The following is a 21,906-nucleotide window of genomic DNA, read 5'->3' as shown; positions in this document are numbered from 1 at the left end:
GGCCCGTTGGCCTGCCGTAGAAGGCGCTTGAGGAGCTCACAGTCCTTGTAGAGGTGTTTGACGGGGTAGTCGTGGTTGGTGCAAGGGCTCTCCATGAGATCGTGGAAGTGGCCCAGAGGGTCCTACTAGGCCTGCTTGCCCGTGTGATCAGCCGTGGCGACCAACACGGAGTTGGTCGATCGGCGGTGATCTTTTCTGTTCTTTTTCCCCCTCTGCATGGAGGGGCCCTTATCCTGATCTTGGCGCTTGGCCTTGCCTCTGGCTTGGCCTTTGTTAGAGCATGGCGGGAGAGGCGCTTGCTAGAGGTATTGGACAAAGGTCCGTGGTCCCAGGCCATTAGGGCTGGGACTCCGGTCGCTGATGTGTGTGTCTCGGTTTGGCCCGAGCCATGCGTATGTAGGTGTCAGTGCAGAGTGTTCATCAAGTCAAGACAAGGCGCGGGTGCGACCTCTTGTGCTGCACTCAACAGTTGTAGCGGTGAGCGGGTAGAGCGACTCATCTGCCGCGTCCCCATTCCTCTGGTGGGGAGAGAGGCCGTGAGTCGGTGTCACAATACGGAGCTCTCCGCCTGTTGAATGGCAGTGGTCTCCACTTGTGCCCAGAGGTTTCGGTGGATCGCCTGTTCCTACGGGTCGTCCGGCTCGGGGAGGCCACGCAGAAGCATTGTCGCGATGGTGATGTTCTGATTGGTCTGAGCAAACTATAGGGGATCATTTGCCCTGTCCATGGTGTTGCGCTAGACTAGATGGGCATGACCCCGGGCGCCACTCGCCGGTCTATGCGCACGGGGCACAGTGTGGTGCGCTAAGCGTACTAGCGCAGTCGATGGCTGGTGTAGCCACTATTGTCGTGGTTCCTCGCCATGCTCCCATGCGGGCTTGGGGGTCTTCGCATGAGGATCCAGAGGGGCATGAGTCTACAAGGACTGCGTTACCTCCGGTGGCTGTCCTAGAGCATCCACCATAGCACACTCCTAGGATAGACGGTGGCTAGGTGCCATGTCGCCGATGCTGGAGCCGTCACTCTCAACATCATCATCCATGAGGTCAAGGAAACAAGTGGGAGCATAGCTCGCCATCCCCATGAATTCGAACGTGAGAGGGGGTGGCGCCAGCATCCTTCAGAGCCCCCAGGCGTATGTGTCCGTGGGAGACGTGAGGCCGTAGGGGAACTGGTCATATGGCAGTCACGACGGGGACAACGGGGTCCCTCCGGGTAATCGGCGGAAGATAGAGAATAGTAAGTAAATAACAGCATGTACATTACTCACAGCAGGGTTTGAGCAGAGAGATTGCTCGAAATGAAGCATGGATGCCGCGTCGTCGAAGTCGTGCATCCCGGAGTCGATGGAGGGCACCCCTCCGACGGGTGCCAGAACGAGTGCCTCCTCGTAGAGGTATAGTACGCTGAGCCGGTCGGCGATGAAGTCTAGGCTTTCAAGGAGGAAGGCCTAGGATGGCTCGAAGACGGGTGGAACCCACATCCCAATAGGTGGGATCGCGAGAAACTCTAGTGAGCCGAAGCAAATTGTATCGCTAGAGCCCGCCATGGTGAAGGTGGCGGAAAAGCGGGCCATCCGATGACCAAAAAGTGTTGAACGTACAACGTCTTCCCCATGGACGGCGCCAACTGTCGGTGCAGAAAGTGATCAACAAGTAAATATTTATAGTTTTGTCGTACGTTGTGATCGGAGGTGGCCTAGCACTCAATGACACAGGGTTTATACTGGTCCAAGCAACATGCCCTACGTCTAGTTTGAGTCGGTCGATGACTTTATTCCTAAGCCTAGGTGCTCGAAGTTTGCAGTGGGGTTACAAACGAGAAGGAGAAAGATGGGGTGTACAAGAGGTCCGGTCGGCTTCGGTCGGAAGGGTCGAGAGCGACAGGAGCTCTGCTATGAGCTAAGTGTTCAAGCATATGCTTGAGGTTCGAACCTAGCGATTTTGTGGTTGTGAGCTAGTGAACTTGATCGATCTAATGAATCTGGAATCACTTGAATCGACCTGGATTAACCGAGTCTTTTGGGAGAGAGCGCATCCCTTTTATAGATGAAGGGGATGGCCTTACAAGTGAGAGGGAGAGAGTACGAATGCTTCTAAGTCTTGTTGCCCACGTCGGTGGGTACATGATGATGGTAGGCGCCCACAACACTGTTGGATGTCGGATGCACGTGGGAGGCTGCGTCGTTTTGTTCGGGTATGGCAGATGTTGGTACCTGCTATACTATTGATGCCTAGAGGCATGTGAGGAGTTTCACCATGTTCACTCAATACGGTAAATGCCGACGCCCACAACACTATCGATTCCTAGAGGCATATGGGGGGAGCCTTACCGTATGGGAGTTAATGGCGCCCACAATACTGTAGGGAAAATGTCGGCGCCTATAACACTGTGTGTCAGGAAGGTTGCAGAGTACTATTTCTATAGGCGTACAGGGTACAGTCCCTGGTATCGTGGTTTGACTTGTGCGCCCTTCCTTGCTTTCTCCATTCGTTCCCTGGTCCTTATCGAGCGGGCGTCCCCGATCGGTTGGTCCCAGTCAGCTCTGATTGCGCCAGTCGGAGAGGAACAATGAGCGGGGTTTTGCATACCCTGGTCAGAGACATGGGGTCAAAGTCAGAAGTGGTGCATTGGTTTGGCCTTCCGGTCGGAGACGTCGTCCGGAGGCGGGCTAGAGACCAAAGTGAGCGCTTCGGTCGGAGAGGTGGGCCGGAGTCAGAAAACGGGTGCCCTTCCTCCTCGGCCGGACTTTCCGATCCGTGATTGGATCGCTATGCTGGTCTGTTGTTCAGATACTTGGGCCTACCCATGAGTTTCATTTGTTTGCCTGGGCTGAGCCTTTGTTGGGAAGCCGGTCCGTGAGGGACCCCAAGTTTATGAACCCAACAGTACCGGAAGAGCCAGAGTTAGAGAAGCCATAAATCAAGGCTAATTCAGCTTCTTAGTTCATGTCGGCATGAGAGAGAAAAATAGCTTCTATGAAAAATGCATCTAAGGGTCTATTTGGTAGGGCTTCTCCTCAGCTCTGGCTCTGGCTCCTCAGGTAGAGCCCTACCAAACATTTTGTGGGAGTTGTAAGGAGCTGGATCTATTTTGGCAGGAGAGAGAAAAACAACTTCTATGAAAAATGTTGCTAAGGCCCTATTTGGATCAAGAAGATAATAGTTAGTCGCTAATAATTATCTCCTTGGTGAACTGAGCGTAGCTCAACTGGTTGGGTTTCTTGTGGCGGAACCTACCCACCTGGGTTCAAGTCCGTGACTTAACATGGGTGATCGTATTTTCATGGATTTATTCTAGGATTTAACGGCGCTATTCTTTCAGGGGTGAGTGTTTGCGTATGTAACTGGGTCTCGCAAAAAAATAATAATTATCTCCTTGGACCAAATAGGTCTACTCCCTCCATTCCAAATTATAAGTCATTCCAAGAATTTTAGAGAGTCAAAGCATCTCAAGTTTGACCAAAATTATATAAACAAATTACTAAGATTTATAACATCAAATATATATACCATGAAAGTATAATTAATAAAGAACATAATGATATTTAGTTGGTATCATAAATGTTATTATCTTATATATAAATTTAGTCAAACTTTAGTCACACTTTAGTCAAACTTGAGACGCGGTGATTCTCCAAGATTCTTGAAATGATTTATAATTTAGGATGGAGGGAGTAGCAAATAGTTTAGTTAATTGTTACTGAGTATCCAACTAACAACTATTTTATTAGTTGGACCAAACTAATACTAACAGCTAATGGATCCAAAGGGACCAGTCGGAGGTGTAGCAGGAGCTGAAGCTTAAAAAATAGCCGCCAAACACACGCTTAACCTGTTTTTTATTTAATTTTAACACTTTTTGTAAACTAATTTTAAATCTAACACTGTTAATTTTTTTTTCCTAAAACTAACACTTTTGGCTGCGCCTATTGCCATGGCGCGGCGAAACACCTGTGCCATGCCATACATGGTGGCTCGGCTGATGGATGACGTGGCGACGACCGGAGCTACTGATCGGTGATGTGATAGGACCTGCCGCGTCACAGATGTTAATGTGGCACTGACGCGCCCTGAGCGGTGGCGCGACAGCGCGGCTAACCCTGCCGCATGCATGCCTGCACCTACACATACGGCAATGCAACGTCAAATCAAGTCCAATCCAAACCTAGGCTACCATGCTATCATGCTATACACACGGTAGTGCATAGCTATGCTTCCTACCCGTGCCACTATCATGCTATACTACGCCTCTATTAGTATGCCTGCCCCATGCTATTGATCTACGTACTGTATATAGACGGCGGGACCTCCCTTTCCTTCTACGCTCGATCTATCCACCTCAATTCGTGTTTTGTGCTAATGCTAGTAGATTGAGCTATCAATTATTTATTTTTATATTCTATTCTAATAAACTTCAAAACTATACACGGTCAGACAGAAATAGTGTAGCCAAACGGATAGACTTATTGGTTGGACATTGATTTCTTTTTTGCCACATATAAATCTGTATTCGAATATTGGAATACGAATGCAAAACAAATAAAAGTTGGATACAACATCCGGATATCTAATAAAAAATTAAAAAATATAAATAAATAACTATTTCAATCAAATATAAAACATTCATAAGGAAACTAATACAAAAGTATGGATGCAAAAATATTAGTCAATAGCAAAAAAAACAATAATGAATTAATATATGTAAAATTTAAGAAAAATAATAAAATAATGAATCGATATACGTAAATTTTATAACAACAAATATAAACTAAATCAAGTCAACATTGAAATAAACTTAGTATCTATATCTCAATATTAAATTTCGTAGCACTAGTCATTAATCATATGTCATTATACTTTCTAAATAGTTTCATCATATTCATTATCGTTGGATATTTTGGGTTTCTTTAATATGGAACTAAAATTGGATAGAGAGAGAAAAGTTATGTGGAATAAATGGGGACATATCTATTTCAGCATCTATATTCTATACCACAAACATATGTGAAATATACTGATATCTAAATTTAAGATTTGTCGAATATAAATTTAGACAAGACAGGTAAACAGCTCGATATCCGTTTCCACCCTAGTACTCTTAAGGACCCCATAGTCCTGGCCTACTCGTACTCCCGTGCTTGATGCTTCTGGGTGTGAATGAATTTTCTCCTGCACCTATTCACAGCCTGTTGGTTTCGTCGTTAGATTATTTACTGCTGGCTTGTTTGGTGTAAGAGAAAAATACTATTCCAGCTTATAATCCACGATCGCGCCGCTTGTGCCATGTACTACTACGTCCAACCGAAACCGCTGCCTATTGCATGGAAACGGATATCGAGCTGTTTCCGGTTGCCTATTGCATGAAAACTGCTGCCTTTCGGTTGCCTATTGCATGAAAACCGCTGCCTTCCGGTTGGACGAATATTGAGATATAGATACTAAGTTTATTTCAATGTTGACTTGATTTAGTTTATATTTGTTGTTATAAAGTTTACGTATATCGATTCATTATTTTATTATTATTTTTCTTAAATTTTACATATATTGATTCATTATTGTTTTTTTTGCTGTTGACTAATATTTTTGCATCCATACTTCTGTATTAGTTTCCTTATGAATGTTTTATATTTGATTGAAATAGTTATTTATTTATATTCTTTTAATTTTTTATTAGATATTCGGATGCTACCATATGTATCCAACTTTTATTTGTTTTGCATTCGTATTCTAATATTCGAATTCAAATTTATATGTGGAAAAAAAATCAATGTCCAACTAATAAGTCTATCCGGTTAGCTACACTATTTCTGTCTAACCGTTTGTAATTTTGAAGTTGATGAGAATAAAATATAAAAATAAATAATTGATAGCTCAATCTACTAGTAGTAGTACAAAACATGGATTGAGTTGGATAGATCGAGCGCAGAAGGGAAGAGAGGTCCCGCCGTCTATATACAGTACGTATGCCAGTAACATGGGGCAGACATACTAGTAGAGGCGTAGTATAGCATGATAGTGGCACGAGTAGGAAGCACAGCTATGAACTGCCGTGTGTATAGCATGATAGCATGGTAGCACGGGTTTGGATTGGACTTGATTTGACGTTGCATTGTCGTGTGTAGGTGTAGGCGTGCGGCAGGGGTACCCGGCGCGCGGCGCTGTCGCGCCAGCCATCAGGACGCGTCAGCGTCGCACCAAGATATGTGGTGCGATAGATCCTGCCACATCATCAGTGAGCAGCCTCGGTTGTCGTCACGTCATCCATTAGCCGCTTCACCATGCATGGTGCGACACAGACATTTCGTCGTGCCATAGCAATAGACGCGGTCAAAAGTGTTAGTTTTAGAAAAAAAAATTAAACAGTGTTAGATTTAAAATTAGTTTAAAAAAATATTAAAATTAAAAAAAAATTACGGATATATTGGTGGTGAGTGGGTGTATATAGTACAAAGGTTTATTCGTTTTGGGTACTTGTTTCGAAGAGAAGCAGATTTTCGAGGAGACGAAGGCAGAGTGAGTGGGAGATGAGGAGCCCGGTGCCGGAGCGTAGCCTCATCATCAAGAGCGATGACGACGACGACACCCAATCCGCTCTCGCCACCAACTGGACAGGACACGGCCACGACGAGGAGGAGCCGGAGCAGGAGCCGGGTTCGGACTCCGACTCCTCGTCGTCCTCATCCTGCGCCACCCCACGCCGCGGCCCAAGCTCCCCCGCCTACACCCAGCAATGGCCGCAGAGTTACAGGTCACGTCGGTTCCTCCTCCCTCCTCCATGATAGAAGAAGAATCTCTAGTAGTTGCCGGCCTGCCCGTATACGTATCATCTTATCTTATATATCCGTGGTTCCTCGGTCGCAAGTTACGCTGCCGCGAGCACCTGGGGCGAAGTTGAATACGCTGCGGCGTAGTGCTGCTGCTGTGTGTTCTTTCGCATCCTCAATTTCGATTCTCTGAGCCGCTGCTTCATTTTCTTTTTCTTATCATCCTCCCGCAGCTTCAGTTCTGTTAACTGGTAGCTGCAGATCCATCATCCATAGTTCCATTTCCATACTGACAGGACACTAGCTAGTCGAACAAACAAACATGTGTCCCGTGATAGAATACTGTACTGATGATTCATATCCATTACCACCATGACGGGATCCTTGCGATGTGTTTCGTTGCTGGCTGGGCCAGGGCCGGCAAAGTCTGTCAACAAAGCGGGCACACCTATCGTCCTTTCTCTAGAATCAAGTTGCATTGCAGGCACACCAATCAACCCTGACATCTCTGTCTGACTGTCTGCACGTACAGCTCATGTGCCAACCATACAATCAATTATTTCCTATTCAATTAATTAACATGGAGTTGGCCTTGCCCAGTAATTTGGCTTGCAATTATACCACCTTGAAGAATCTGTAGACCTTAAATGTTTTTTTTCCAAGAAAATGATTTGTTGAATTTAATGAAAGAACTGGTTGTTCAAGAAAATGATTTGATTCTTTTGCATGCTTTCTTTGATCCTAGGCTTTTATAAATTACTGTATATAATAGACCACAGGGAATGTCCTTAATAGTTATATGTCTGTTTTTTTTTTCTTGCTCTCCTTTGACAGGCAATCGATTGACATTCTTAGTAGCGTGCACTCACCCAATCTGAGCTTTTTGGGGACTCCAACTCTGAGCAGACTGTCAAACTCTTTCCTTGCCATCACCGATTCTTTTCGGGGCAAAGCCCCTGAAACAATCTCAAACTTTATCAAGCCACTTCTTGGCCCCACATCAAGTGATGAGCAGCAGCAGCAACATGAAGATACCCGAAAGAGTTCTCAGCACATTATGCCCTCAAGGAAATCATCTTTGCAACAAATCCCTGAGGATCAAAAGCCACTGGTAGTTGGTCATGAGGCGTCTCATAATCGAAATTGCTCTTACACCCAGGGAGTGATGAATGGTAAGCACAACTGCTTTATTATTCTGTGATGCTCACCAACGTTGGCAAGGAATGTGAAAATGGCGTTTAGCTCAAATGACTGATGTCCTGAGGTTATTTTGCTGTTTTTTTTTTAATTTCGGGGTAGACCCCCCTCCAATCATCAATATTGCAGAATATTCTCGTGATATGCCATTGGTGATGCCAGCTCTACTGAACCTAGACGCATTCCACACAGATCAAATGTCCAAGTTCAGTGTACTTGATTCTGCATCTAGACATTTATATCCACTGGCATTTTATTTTAATGGATTCTAGTATTAGTTTACACAGACCTAAATTATAATGCCAAACTGAAACAGTGTACTGATTCTGCATCTAGACATGAGACTGACATCACACATTCACTGTTTCAGTTTCATGTTTCCAATTTAGTTGTGAAGCATCAAGTGCAGCCAATTATCGACTAGGGGTTTTTAATAACTCTATCCTCTCTTTGTTGATTTGCCGCATCACATGTCCACCGGTTCGATTTTTCTTCTTCCTCCCCAGTCCCCACATGGATGGGAACATCACGTGGTTGATGAGTCAGCACAACCATCTGGTAGTGGTTACACAAATAGATGCATTCTGTACTTTTCCTTGAGGACAAACAATAATAAAGATGACGACAAAGCCTTTTAGTTTCAAGTAAGTTTGGGTTAGTTGGAGATGGAGCCACCAATAGAAAGAATAAAAAGGTTTTAGTTTGTAGTAATAATAGTAAAATAAGTTCGGTTTTCCAAAAAAATAGTAAAATAAGTTCGATACCCTAACCTATGGTTTGGGCATATAGATTGATAGGCCTATGATTTAGTATATTCATATCAATCTAACCATAAATTGTCAAATTATTCAGAATTGTAAATATATCATCAAATGTTCCGATGAAGTTTTACTACGTGTAATTTATTAAGTTCAATCAGTAATACCAAAAACAGAAGAAATTATTCGGATGGTAGTATTTGAAATTTCTTTACTAGTGGTTATCTAACCTGAGTGCTGTAACAAAATATCAAAGCTTAGCTAGGCCTTTGAATTCTTAATGAGAAAATTCTCTAGTTTTCACGTTGGGTGTGCAATTCGCTTTTATGCAGGAATAAATGTTCTATGTGGCGTGGGAATCCTATCAACACCTGTAACAAAATATCGAAGCTTAGCTAGGCCTTTGAATTCTTAATGAGAAAATTCTCTAGTTTTCACGTTGGGTGTGCAATTCGCTTTTATGCAGGAATAAATGTTCTATGTGGCGTGGGAATCCTATCAACACCTTATGCCATCAAACAAGGGGGTTGGATTGGGCTGGTGGTACTCTGTTTATTTGCATTGCTTGCATGGTACACTGGCGTGCTCCTGCGCCATTGCCTGGACAGCAAGGAGGGCCTCGAGACATACCCAGATATCGGCCATGCAGCCTTTGGCAGCACAGGTCGCATAGTTATCTCGGTAAATCTGCTTCAGATTATGATAGCACATTTAACTGTGCCTTTAATTTTCTGCACATTTTAGTATAATGGTCAATGGATGAGTTATGTGCTGACTAGTTTTGTTCCTTGTTTGCTGCTTCACTGTTGAAGATAATACTGTATGTGGAATTGTATGTAAGTATCCATGCTGACCTTCTATTTCAATCAGAATTAAATGAGTTTGGGGACCATCACTTGCATGTCCTATACAAAACATTTTTAGGGTGTTTGAGGAATCACCCCATTCTAGATTAGGTGATGCATCATGAGTTTATTCCTCAAATTTGGTCGAATGATTGCATTCCTCATACTAGTACTAATTTTTAGCTTGTGAGGAATGAGGTGACGATGGATCAACTCATTCCATTCCACAAACCAAACAAAAAAGTGAGGATTGCTAAGTCGAACCAAACACCCTATTTGTTTCTTGCTTTTTGAAGTGTAACGATATTACTTGGTCGTAATGTATTGGACAGGCATGTTGCATCGAGTATTTGATATTGGAGAGTGATAATTTGTCAAAATTATTCCCCACTGCACACCTGACCATTGGGAGCCTGACGCTGAACTCACATGTATTTTTTGCAATCTTGACTACCATCATAGTCATGCCAACCACCTGGCTCCGTGACCTGAGCTGTTTGAGCTACATTTCAGGTCTCATTTTGCCTGCTTCTCATTCTTGTTTTTTTAAACTCATTCTGCGTGGCCTTGTTGTTGCTATAGATCATGTACCCAATGCATGTATTGCACACTATATTGATGCTAGCAATGTTGATGTGTCTGCAGCTGTGGGTGTCATTGCATCAATCCTTGTGGTCATCTGCCTGTTCTTGGTTGGGGTTGTCAATAATGTCGGCTTTGAGAACGAAGGGACTGCACTGAACCTCCCAGGAATTCCTATTGCAATTGGATTATATGGTTACTGCTACTCAGGGCATGGGGTATTTCCAAACATATATTCCTCTCTGAAGAACCGCAACCAGTTTCCTTCAATTCTTTTTACATGGTAATCATTTTAATCGCGATGACCCCACACTTATGCAAATTCAATAACTATTGATGTTGGAAATGCAGCACTCACATCTGTTTTCTGTTTCTTGTCAGCATTGGGCTGTCTACCTTTTTGTATGCTGGTGCTGCAGTGATGGGATACAAAATGTTTGGTGAAGTCACAGAGTCCCAATTCACACTCAACTTACCAGATAATTCCCTCATTTCTAAGGTTGCTGTTTGGACAACGGTAATTGTTGCTTCCTAAACCATTTCAAATTCCCCTTTTACTCCATCCGTCTCAAATTAAATCAACTTCTAAAGTTGTCCTAAGTCAAACTATTTTAAGTTTGATCAACTTTATAGAAAAGAACATCAATATTTATGATACCAAATTAGTATCACTGGATACACTGCGAAATATATTTTCATAATATACTTATTTGGTGTCATGGATGTTATTACCGTTTCATATAAAGTTAGTCAAACTTAAGATAGTTTAACTTGGGGTGATCCTAGGAACTGATTTATTTTGAGACGGAGGTAGTAAGACAGGGGTCTGACCCTGTTGTTTAATAATAATTAATCATCTCTCGATGCTTACTGCAGGTGGCAAATCCAATAACCAAATATCCTTGGTGTGCCAATTGTTAGTCTCATAAAGAAATGGAAGAAATGTTTTTTATGTGCAAATATATTTTAGTACATAGAGTTGGTTAGATACTTGGATTAAAAAGTAAAAAGGGTACGCTGGAAATCGTGCTGAAACACTTCGCCCAAGCTCCTCTAAAATACACTATGGTTCTTCTTTCCTTTGAGGAGACCATACATGTTTTACTACGTCCTCAGAACATTGCAATATTGTTCTCTTACTTTCCTTAATGAATAAATACATATGCATTAACTATTATTCCATTGGCTATGAGTTTGGAAGAGTTGCTGCCACCAAACCAACAAAAGTATTCTACAATAATCATGCTTAGATCATCTCTGGTGATGTCAACCCTCCTGATTGCTCTATCTGTGCCTTTCTTTGGTAAGTGCATAGTATTTAATCCTACAAAGATCTCCAACCGTGATACGATCCTAATCATTTGCGTCTTACCTTTTGATAGGACTTGTGATGGCCTTGGTTGGTTCCTTGTTTGCCATGCTTGTGGTAAGATTTTCATGTTTAGTTCAGATATCCTAGCTTACAAATTGGTGAGTCTCAAATATGTTTTTGTTGTAGACCTATATTCTGCCTTGCGCGTGTTTTTTGGCAATCCTCAAGACAAAAGTGGGGTGGCATCAGGTATGAAAATTATGCAAATATTTCCAATCCTGTGTTCTATTCTTTCAAGTTTGTAAGCAGTGCTTTAGTGATAACTTAAGTGAAACAAGGAAGCTAAAGATTGAGCAGAAGACATTATCATATTCTTATGAACATGATTGCACTGAAACAGGCCCCAGTTAGAACTGGTAATATCAGCAAGGTTTAGAGAATCATGCATCCTTTTTTTCTATAAAAAGAACTTCTATTGATATCAAGACAATTACATTAATGGCCTGTTTGGATCCTTTCATTTGGGCTAAATTGAAATCTACTTCATGAACTAGGCTTTTTGGCTTAGAATTGATATTCCACCACTTTCCAAATGTTAAGTACAGGCCTGTATCAAATTCAGAGGGCAAGACATTGAAAGAGACTAAGAAATACAAAGCGAGATTCACCGTTGCCCTCATGGCCCAATATTCGTCTCCACTCTTCTCTCGCGAGTCCGGACACAAAAAGATCCTTGTGTGGGGGATCTCACTGCTGCCATCAAGCTCTCACCACAATAACACTTCAATTAAGATCTGAGACGGAATTTGATTCTTGATTCTTGAAATAAGATTCAATTCCACAGAAACAAACAGGCCGTAAGATGATACAATCATCTTGAAATCACTCTCGACCTCAGGATGCACATACCCTACAAATGTTTTTGTTATATAAATAGACATGCTACTGATTATCAGTGCACACTAGACTGACATGTAGAATTATGCATTCTACTGACCGGATCTGTTTGATTCACAGATAGCAGCTTGCTCGTTCATCATAGCTGTCGGGGTTTGCTGTGCCTGCGTGGGAACATACTCATCCCTGTCAAAGATAATCCAGAACTACACATAATACAGCTGTTCCTGACTTCCTGTTATCCTATATATGCAGCTGCCCAACAAAATCATGTGTGTGCAATATGGGCCAAGCATATATAAGATGAAAGTTTACCCTGCAGTTCACTCTATGTATAATAAATTATTGGTGTCTTATCATAGGGCTCAACGATTTGTACTATGGTTTCAAGGTGGTATCATGCGTAAGTAATATTGTTCCTTATGGTGCGGAAAAAAACAAGTTGATTTAGTCTTCTTGCAATTTTATGATTTGATTCTATCAAAAGTTGAATGCAACAAGAGTCCATGAACTTGACAGGATGTGCCACATAGTTCACGAACTCTGAAACCTCATAGTTTGTCCGCGCATTTTAGATGACGTGGCTTTGCCAGTGTGCTAGTTCCGACGTGACATCGGCACTTGAAAAGCGTGTGAGGACATGCATGGGTAAGGTGGGAGCGGGCTGGAAATAAGCACAAATTGAGCAGGGGCATATGTTGTCATTTATCATCCATTTTTCATTAGACTTGGTGCCTCCATGATGGTTTGTGCATGGATATCGGCTGTGGATTTCTGTTATGAAATGGAGGGAGTAGTCAACTGTGCATATGTTCTGGACTTCGATAGTGATAGTCGTGTATGATGTTCCTACACATATATGTTTGTACAGAAGATGAGCTTCTGTTTTTGTGTGTGTGTACAAAATGAGTATTGTTATAATCTATCTCTGGTACGATTAATCTATTTTTTTTTTAGTTTTGGTCACATTTATCTCATCCCACTTCCACACAAAAAAGAACCAAATGACCACTGAGGCTCCGTTCGGCTTACCCCATATTCGGCTTGTTCGGCTTGTTTTTTCAGCCGGAACAGTATTTTTTCTCTCACAACAATTCATCCAGAACAGTGTTTTTCAGTCAATTTAGCAAGCCGAACAGGGCCTGAATTATTTAAACAATAATACAAAATTATGATCAATAATGGTCATGTTCTGGTTCTATGAAAGATCGTTAAAGGAACTAAAGTTGAATTTTCTTGGTAGGGCGCCTTGAAGCGCGCTTCCTTTTCTAGTATCCATGAAGTCAAAGAGCCTCCGAGTGTCTCTAGTACCTCGTGTGCGCCGAGAGCAATGTGGTCCACGTCATGGCGTTCGAGCGCCCCAGCCACTACCATGCGCGCAAACGCGGCCGTACCCTGTCGGGGTCGCACCCGATGGAGTACGCGGAGATGAGCGTCGAACATGTGGTGGGCCTCGGCTACGCGACTAAGCTTGGTGTAGGCAGCGATGACCTGGCCAGGGACGTCCGGGTGGGCGTGGAGACTAGGTGGAGCGCGTGGGCATGTATGGCGGAGGCGAGGCGAGTAGGAGTTGGGCAGCAGCGGCGTGGCGGCCCGATGCGGCCGCCTGCCTGCTCGCACGGTCGCGGCGTGGCTGACACGCGCGCATGTCGACGGCGTGGTTGCCCGGCGCAACCACCCGCCCACGTTCTTGCTTGCTAGGCGGCGGCGTGGCTGGCCTGGCCGTCCCATGGCCGCCCCGGCGCGGGCGGCCGGCTGCTCACTTGAGCGACAGCGGCGTGGCTGGCCCTGCCCACCCGACGTGACTATCAGCACCCACACACGTCCTCGATAGGGGCCTTTTTTTAAGAGAGGTTTTAAAAGCCTCAATAGATAATTACGAAGCTCCTGAACCGTTTACATGATGTCTCCATAAGTGAATAGACATGTGCATTTTGCTTCAAAACAATTTAATTTTTCCCCATCATGTTAAGTTCAGAATCTAGCATGACTTGAGGTGTTTGTTTAAATTAGCATGCATATGATTTTACTACTTTTAGAACAAGAACTCGTATAGTAAGAGTTTTGTGGATTTTTCTTGCTGCTACAATGTATAATTATCGGAGCATCTAAGCTTCAAAGCATTTTAATCTCAAATCTCATCATTGTTCATGGCATGAAAGGACTTCAAAGTTATATGATGTGTATTTTACTTTCGATTACAGTCCTTCCAATTGCCATAATGGAAATTTCTATCAGAACTTTAGATTACCACAGTTTTTTTTTATACTGGATTACCACAGTTTTATTCTTGCCAGGGGGAAAACTGGTTCTGTCGTACAAAGAATCACAAAGTTCCATAAGAACTAAAAGAAAATGTAAAACCCAACGCAACATTGCCCAATCTTTGATCGCTTACTGAAGTTCATCTACGCTGACAGCAATTTCAACTCCAGAGTAGATACATACCTATGGTCTTAGATTGGACATGACATGCATGATCCCTATGTCTTTCTTTATCACGAAAAGCGTATGCTGAAACCCTTGTCAGTTTTGGTGACATCCATACTACCAAACTCATCAAAGTCTGAATCCGAGACACCATCCCTGTAATTACCCCATTCTTCCATTGAGCTGTCATCATCCTCATCCTTTGATGCCGGGACTTGTAATCCTTCTATAGGTGCTGGCAAGGGCTCTTCCGTAAAGTATCGATGAGTCAACAGGTCAGCAGCACTGACCCTCTTTGTTGTGTCATAGCAAATTAGCTGCTTTATGATGCTAACCTCAGTAGGAGATCTGTTAGGCAGACATGCTTCAAGGCCTGTCGGTTTCCCAACTTTGTTAAAGAAAATCTTGTTGTAATCTGGCAAGTTTGAACAGCCTGGAAAGGTTTCTTCTGTTATATCACCCAGGACATTGATGATTCTACTAATCTGATCAATATCCGATATCCCTGAGAACAAAGGCTCTAATTTCAGAAGTTCTGCCAAAATGCATCCAAGCGACCAGAGATCAATCTCTAGCCCATAGTTTGTTGACCCATATAAAAGCTCAGGAGCCCTGAACCACCTAGTACCAACACAAGAAGTGAAGACACCAGAATCTTCACCTATGCCTTCTACATTGTATGAGTAGGAGGCTCGGAATGGATCATCTTCAATGTCTCCTGTACTGCACGTGGCAAGACAGGATGCATCTCCATCCTGCAAGCTCATTTTGTCAACATCGCTGGATTTTGCCCGGAGCTGGTCCAGTTCATGCAGGTAGTCAGCTGCAGTTAGGGTCTCTGGCTCCTGACCAGCAGTAGCATCTGATTCATAAGATGTTGGTTCCTCTTCTGTCCCTTGTAGCACTGCTGGTGGTTGTTGTGGAATCCATGTTTCCATGCCTGAACTTTGCTCATGTGGGTGCATTTCTTGAAAAGTAGGTGCTGTCTGCTGAAGTATCCTAGCCTGAGTATGTGTCAGCAAAAGCAAACTTGGTCAAACTCCAACCAATTGAAACAGAGGTCACAAAGTTATCATGGATTCTCAGAAAACAGGAAGTACACTTTTAGGACACAAGTTTAACTTTATTGCTTCAGGTACTTCTTGATTAGACTGGTACAAAGAATTAACCAGCAATAATGCCTTATATTATCGCTGGTTAATTCTTCTTAACTGTTAGATGTCCCCTCTGTGATGAAGGCGAAGGAACAATTCAGCATTTACTGAATTCTGGTTCTTGCTGCTACAAAAGGTTGGCCACAGCTTTTGGAGATACTTCCTTTGATGATTGGTTGGCAAGGATAAATGATACAGTTAATGGTCAAACCCCAAAAGGGCTTAATTCCCTTGTCATCTCAGGACCGGTAGATCTGGAAAAATTGGAATTGATGTGTTTTTATGGTATTTCTCCTAATCTTGCTGGATCGCTTGTCTTTGTTAGTGAGGATTTGCAACTATGGGGTATGGATGTGACTCAAGGTATCTCCTACCTGCTTGCCCTTGCACCGGAGTAAGGGTATGCATAGGTCAAAGTCATTAATTTAGTAGCCAAGGGTGCAAATGTAATCTTAGAATTTTCTGTGTGCGGGTGTGGTCTTGTAAGGGATCTTACCACCTTTTCTTCTTTAATACGATGAAATGCAGCTCTCTTGGGAGTTCAAGGAAAAAGAAAAGATAATGCCTTATATTTAAGTAGTGAAACAAAACCTATTACATGATTTGTTATAAAAGAGCATCTGTTTCATAAACAAGCATGAAGCTCAGCAAACAAAATCTTTGAATCTCCACCACTATAGCCATGCTCATTGACACTTGAAGACTATTACTTACTTCAATGTGGAACCAAAAAGCTAAATAAAGTTTGACGTTTAGTGAAATTTAATCTTTGTGCACAACTTTTTTATTTTATACAAATCTTGGATCAAATTGCCTCTGGTGAGCAAAACTACATTGTTGTTACAGTATGTGTGTAGCACAAAAGACAATGTGAGTTGGCTTGGGCTCTAGAAATTTCTTGCTTTGGACTTTGAATCGAAAATCAAAGAAAGTTGAGTTGGGCCCATGGGTACTAAAAAAGTTTTCCTAAAAAAAAAGATCAAGAAATCTATTCAGGAGCTCTAGTGAATTCCCAGCAAGTTATCCCGGATAAAAGAATCATTAACATTGGCTGGGCCATCTTTCCAAGTTGTCAAACTTAAGTTACGGCTTTGCTTCTTTCGTGATTCACGTAGATTTGAATTCACTTCCTTTCTTTAGGGCATGGCATTCAATTCTAACTTTGATTCGGGTCAATATGGAATTGTTACCGCATGCTCATTATCTATTTCCCCCCTGGGTAGTGTCAGGCAAGATAGGACGAAGTTAGAAAATTCACATTGGGAAGCAAGGGATGGCAAGTATTTGCAAACACATATTTTGGTAAAACAGTTGTCAATTATTCGAAAACAGAGGAAGTAATAAATCCAGACAAAAGCTGCAGAATCCAATATCTCTAATTACCCATTTTGTTCCTCCATACACAACATTGCACGTCAGTCACAGTATAGATGTAATCAACCAATTATCATTCCGTTACTTTTATATGAAAGCAAATGAGATTGTGTGGAATAGTAGATTGATTGATTGAGAGAGGATAGTGGGAGGAGATCTTGAGGTTTATAGAAATAGCACCAATCAAGATCTCCTCAAATCTCTCTACCAAATCAATCAAGGGCTGGCCGGCTATAACAGCCTAGCGTTGGACCCACACGCACACATAACATATTACTGTCTAACAATATACATGTGCACACAATACATGAAGCTTCCAATCAGATTGCTAGATACTTAAGCTTGAGATTGATTAACCAAATATAAATAATATACCGATATTTAACTTTAACCTAGGAACAATTATTCTGGAATGTAATTAGGAAGGGCTAATTCACACGACCAACTTATAAAACTTTAAATAATCGTTCCAGCTCTACAAATGCATAACCTTTTGTCATTCCACAACCATGTCCCTCCATACACATAAATTGTTTATCGTTAGTTATAACTTATAAGTCATTTACCCAAAGGCCATTATATCATATGGAAATCAAATACATCTCTGCAAGACTATACCTTAAGTATGGTATACAGCTGCATCAACATTTTATTAATCGTATGCAATATCTTGCAGCTACCCAAAATGTAAAGAAGCAAATATTCAAATCCTATTGGAAAATGAACACTTAACACTTTGAATTACAAGTATTGAATAGTTATCATTGGTAACTATTAGCAAATTTCAGTTCGTAAACCACTAATTTCTGGGTTATAAAACTAGTCCTCTCTGCAACATATAAGGTAACCAGGTGCTTTTGTTTTTTATAACTAAGGTGCCCAGTTATATGTTAGCAGCAGCATCGACACCTCTACTGTACACCAGAAGGGGCACGAAGGGGGACAAGGGCCAGACGGCCGTGCGGGCGCACGAAGGGTCCCAACTGGGTGGCATAACAGATACGGCGCACGCGTGCTCCGAGGAAGAACTATTTAGTGAGAGTTGAGTTAGAGGAGAGGAAAAAGAAAAATATTATTGAGAACTCGACTGTAACTTGACTTCTGAAGTAAATTCGTCTAAACCTATCCTCCTGCTGTCTACCTTCCCCAATTCCTATCCTAACATTATAGCAATGTTTCCGCTCAAGCGAACTTTTTGCTGAAATACAAGTATGTTTCTCAAGTGATATGAAAACTAACCAGTTGTACCTATCTGCAGGTGCTAGCTAGAAACATTGTTGGAGACTGCAGAGTACCTCACTTTGATGTTTAACAACCGCGATAACAGGGGAAAGAAATAAGAAATTCACATCAATCCAGCAAATTCAACATATCCTGTACAGATCAAGTTAACATTATGGACGGAGTTATCGCGCGACGGGTCGCGCGCTGAAGGAGCACGTGACCCGTCTTCAAACTCCCGACACCGCCGTGACGCGCCCTTCCTCCACCACCCCCGCCTCCTCCCCTGCCGCCCCGGCCAGCAGCAACCGCGCCGTTGGCCGCGCTACCCACCTCCCGCCCCCGCCGCTCCGCGCCGCCCTCCCCTAATCTCAGGGCGCCGGCGAGCTCCAACATCCTCGTCCTCGGCCCCGGCGGCCGGCGGCGAGCCGCCTCGCTGTGCCACCCTCAACCCGCCCACCCTAATCCCAGGGCAGAGTGCCGGCGAGCTCTGCCGTGCCGGCCCCACCCAACCGGTTGTCCCCTGCCGCCCGCTCGGCGGCGCCCGCGCTGCCTCGCTCGCCACCCTTCAACCCGCCACCACTGCTGTGTCGCGGCAGCCTCCCCCGAACCCCCTTCTAAGGTCGCCGGAACCCTAACCACCGCCACCGTCTTCTTCCTCCGTCGAGGCGCGGGCATGTGGGCGAGGTCGCGTGGGAGAGGGAGGAAGAGGGAGAGGGGCGTGAGGAAGAAGACGCATACTGCGCGTCGTTGCGTGACACGTCGCGTGATAGAGTTTGCGTAACATTATCCCCACCATTAATTATCAACAGATATATACCAGTTGAACAATGTCACTACTACTGAGTGAAAACAGACGATTCACAAGCAAACACTAGTTACCTCAAATCTACAAACCTTCCTAAGCCGCATACTACCTCAAATCTACAAACCTTCCTAAGCCGCATACTCACTAAAGACACCACTTCAACCGACGAATTGAGGCTAATTAAGGTTCAAAGATGTTAACCTGACCAAAATCGGCGACTTTGAGCACCCCGTCTTCGGAGATGAGCAGGTTCTCAGGCTTCAGGTCGCGGTGCACGACACCGGCGCCGTGGCACGCGGCGACGCCCTCAAGCACCTGCAGCATCCACCGTTTGAGTTGCGAGGCGGGGATGCCTCCCGGTCCCTCGCCCCCGCCCGCGCGCCTCCTCGCGTCACGCACAACGGCGGCAAGGTCGAGCGGGAGCCACTCGAGGACGAGGACATCGTCGTCGCAGTCGCCGCCGGGGAAGTGGTCGATGAGTGTGACGACGTTGGGGGAAGGGGGAATGGCGAGGAGAGCCTCGGCCTCGCGGCGAGCGCTGACGGCGTCGTGGACCTCCTTGAGCGCGACAGCGGCACCGTCGGATCGGCGGCGGCCGCGGTAGACATCAGCGTAGGCGCCAGAGCCCGCGGGGCCGAGGACCTCGTAGCGGGATGTGACATCAGCGCGGCCGTGGATACTCCAGCTCCCGCCGCCGCCGATCGCCATAGGTGTGGGATTTGGGAAAAGGATTTGCAAGTAGGGGTTGTTAGGCTCGTGCGATTTCGACCAATGTTCTCGCCAGAACAGACCATGAAAGCAATTGACCAAAGGCCTTGTCTAGATCACCTTCAAATTCCTAAGTTTTTTCACTCTCTCTCCATCACATCAATGTTTTTAGACATATGCATGGAGCATTAAATGTAGATAAAAAAATAACTAATTATACAGTTTGGTTGTAAATCACAAGATGAATCTTTTGAGCCTAATTAGTTCATGATCAGACAAAGTTTGTCAAATACAAACGAAACGTGCTACAGTGTCCAGATTGCAAAAATTTGCAATCTAAATAAGGCCCAAATGGGCTTTGGTGGGCTTGGTAGCCACAACAAACTATTTTATTTCAACAGCATCTTGCAACAGAGTCCAGGTGTACAGATTGCAATGCCTGCATTAATGGGCACTAGCCATTGCTGCCCGCGCTTCGCTGCGGGTGATTTGCTTGGTATAGAAAACCTCATATGACTAATATGTTTTCTCATCGTATTAGTACTGAAGATTGGTCTCAATACTGTAAACGAACATAGATGTTGGTTGTCATTACATGGTGCCTATTCTAGGCCAACAAATAAATGACATGTTAGTGGAAAGAAGTATTTGATGGAGTTGGGTTCAAGCAACTAACACACTTAGATTTGAAGTACAATATTGGATAGCATTACATTATAGGCGAAAATAGCAAAAACTAAAACACAAGTACTTCTCCTAACGGGAGGGTTTAAAAAAAGTGAATTAGCATCCACTCTTCTTAGGTGAATCTACAACACGCATCCAATAACTACGGATGACAATAACGACAAGAGTACAATACAGGAGGACAGCGACGAAAAGCACTACTACTACGGGTACAGCATCCCAAGACAACTAATCTACCTTGGAACCACGCATCTTGATTCCTGTGCTCGGCGGATTCTTTTACTGTCCTGGCTATAGATCTACAACTTCTCACGCTAATGACTGAGTGAGAGGAACCAAGGGTTCTGCTTCTAACACTTCCGAAGGTGGAGGCGCTGGCGGTTCTACATCACCGGTTCTCCTTGTTTCAGTTGGGTGGATAGAGATCCCCTCCAAGATCGAGACATCCCGCATTTCATCAACCAGCGCCCTCCGCTTGGCCCTAGTGAACAAATAGGCCTCACCCAGTTGATGAACATGCCGATCTTCGGCCTCCTTCAGAGCTTCTGACATTGCAGTCTCCCGGCTCTCAGCAGCTGCAGCACTGGCATGCGCTTCGGCGAGCTGCACCTGAAGCATCCGAGTGAAGATCTCGGCTTCTTCGGCGCGCTGGAGGCACGCCCTCAGCTCCAAGGCTTGCCGGTCATACTGCTCATCCAGAGCAAGCAGGTATGTGGTCAAGCGCACCACAGTAGGACTATCTTCTTGCACATCACGCCCTTGCAAAGCCTCCATACGAGCCATCCATGGCCGCCGATTCCTATCCAAGGGTGGGGGCAACGGGCTCTTTATAGAGCTGGCAAAGGTACCACATACCCCTTGCAAAAACGGTTGCAGAAAATAGGACCGCCCCTACCTCAATCGACACAAGTCACCATCACCATTGTAAACAAGTTCAGAATTCTACAGAGCTTGAATTATTGTGAAGGTTGCTCATTTAACAGAGCGCTACACAAACGACCGAAAAATTTCCTCAATGAAACATTTCACGGTTCATGAAATCGACAGACTGCAACGACCAAAAGATGCCGGGAACCCCAACAGTTTTTTTTTCACCAGCTGACCTGATCTGATCGAAACAGTCATGCTAGGAGCTTAGAAGGAAAATAATATGGTCTCGATAACCAA

The 21,906-nt window shown here is 44.0% G+C and overlaps 2 protein-coding genes across 3 annotated transcripts; one reads left to right on the top strand and one right to left on the bottom strand.

Moving 5' to 3' along the window:
• The first annotated feature begins 6,485 nt into the window (after window positions 1–6,485).
• Window positions 6,486–12,807, top strand: LOC136520440 (amino acid transporter AVT1C-like). Of its 2 annotated transcripts, XM_066513969.1 has the most exons (12): window positions 6,486–6,750; window positions 7,601–7,938; window positions 9,188–9,402; window positions 9,534–9,557; window positions 9,899–10,079; window positions 10,212–10,431; window positions 10,530–10,665; window positions 11,025–11,048; window positions 11,313–11,451; window positions 11,531–11,574; window positions 11,647–11,709; window positions 12,478–12,807. In XM_066513969.1, exons 1-12 carry the CDS (start codon window positions 6,527–6,529, stop codon window positions 12,571–12,573), a joined length of 1,704 nt encoding a protein of 567 aa, XP_066370066.1. In that variant the 5' UTR covers window positions 6,486–6,526; the 3' UTR covers window positions 12,574–12,807. The 2 variants fall into 2 exon arrangements, with proteins under 2 accessions (XP_066370066.1, XP_066370067.1); XM_066513970.1 differs by lacking the exon at window positions 9,534–9,557.
• Window positions 12,808–14,565: 1,758 nt separating this feature from the next.
• On the bottom strand, window positions 14,566–20,145 carry LOC136520442 (cyclin-dependent kinase F-1-like). Its single transcript, XM_066513973.1, has 2 exons — window positions 19,546–20,145; window positions 14,566–15,791 (listed from the first exon to the last, which is right to left on the bottom strand). Exons 1-2 carry the CDS (start codon window positions 20,050–20,052, stop codon window positions 14,856–14,858), a joined length of 1,443 nt encoding a protein of 480 aa, XP_066370070.1. The 5' UTR covers window positions 20,053–20,145; the 3' UTR covers window positions 14,566–14,855.
• Between the last annotated feature and the right edge of the window lie 1,761 nt (window positions 20,146–21,906).

Source organism: Miscanthus floridulus, chromosome 18 (assembly GCF_019320115.1).
Source record: "Miscanthus floridulus cultivar M001 chromosome 18, ASM1932011v1, whole genome shotgun sequence".
Lineage (NCBI taxonomy): Eukaryota > Viridiplantae > Streptophyta > Magnoliopsida > Poales > Poaceae > Miscanthus > Miscanthus floridulus.
Note: the sequence above shows the minus strand (reverse complement) of the source record. Positions and strands in the feature narration are given on the sequence as shown.

Coding starts and splice junctions, on each gene's coding strand:
- LOC136520440 (XM_066513969.1), top strand. CDS start 6,527: ATGAGGAGCCCGGTGCCGGAGCGTAGCCTCATCATCAAGAGCGATGAC. Junction 10,666..11,024: donor AGGTTGCTGTTTGGACAACG/GTAATTGTTGCT, acceptor TGCTTACTGCAG/GTGGCAAATCCAATAACCAA. Junction 11,710..12,477: donor CAAAAGTGGGGTGGCATCAG/GTATGAAAATTA, acceptor TTTGATTCACAG/ATAGCAGCTTGCTCGTTCAT.
- LOC136520442 (XM_066513973.1), bottom strand. CDS start 20,052: ATGGCGATCGGCGGCGGCGGGAGCTGGAGTATCCACGGCCGCGCTGAT. Junction 15,792..19,545: donor AAGTCGCCGATTTTGGTCAG/GTTAACATCTTT, acceptor ACACATACTCAG/GCTAGGATACTTCAGCAGAC.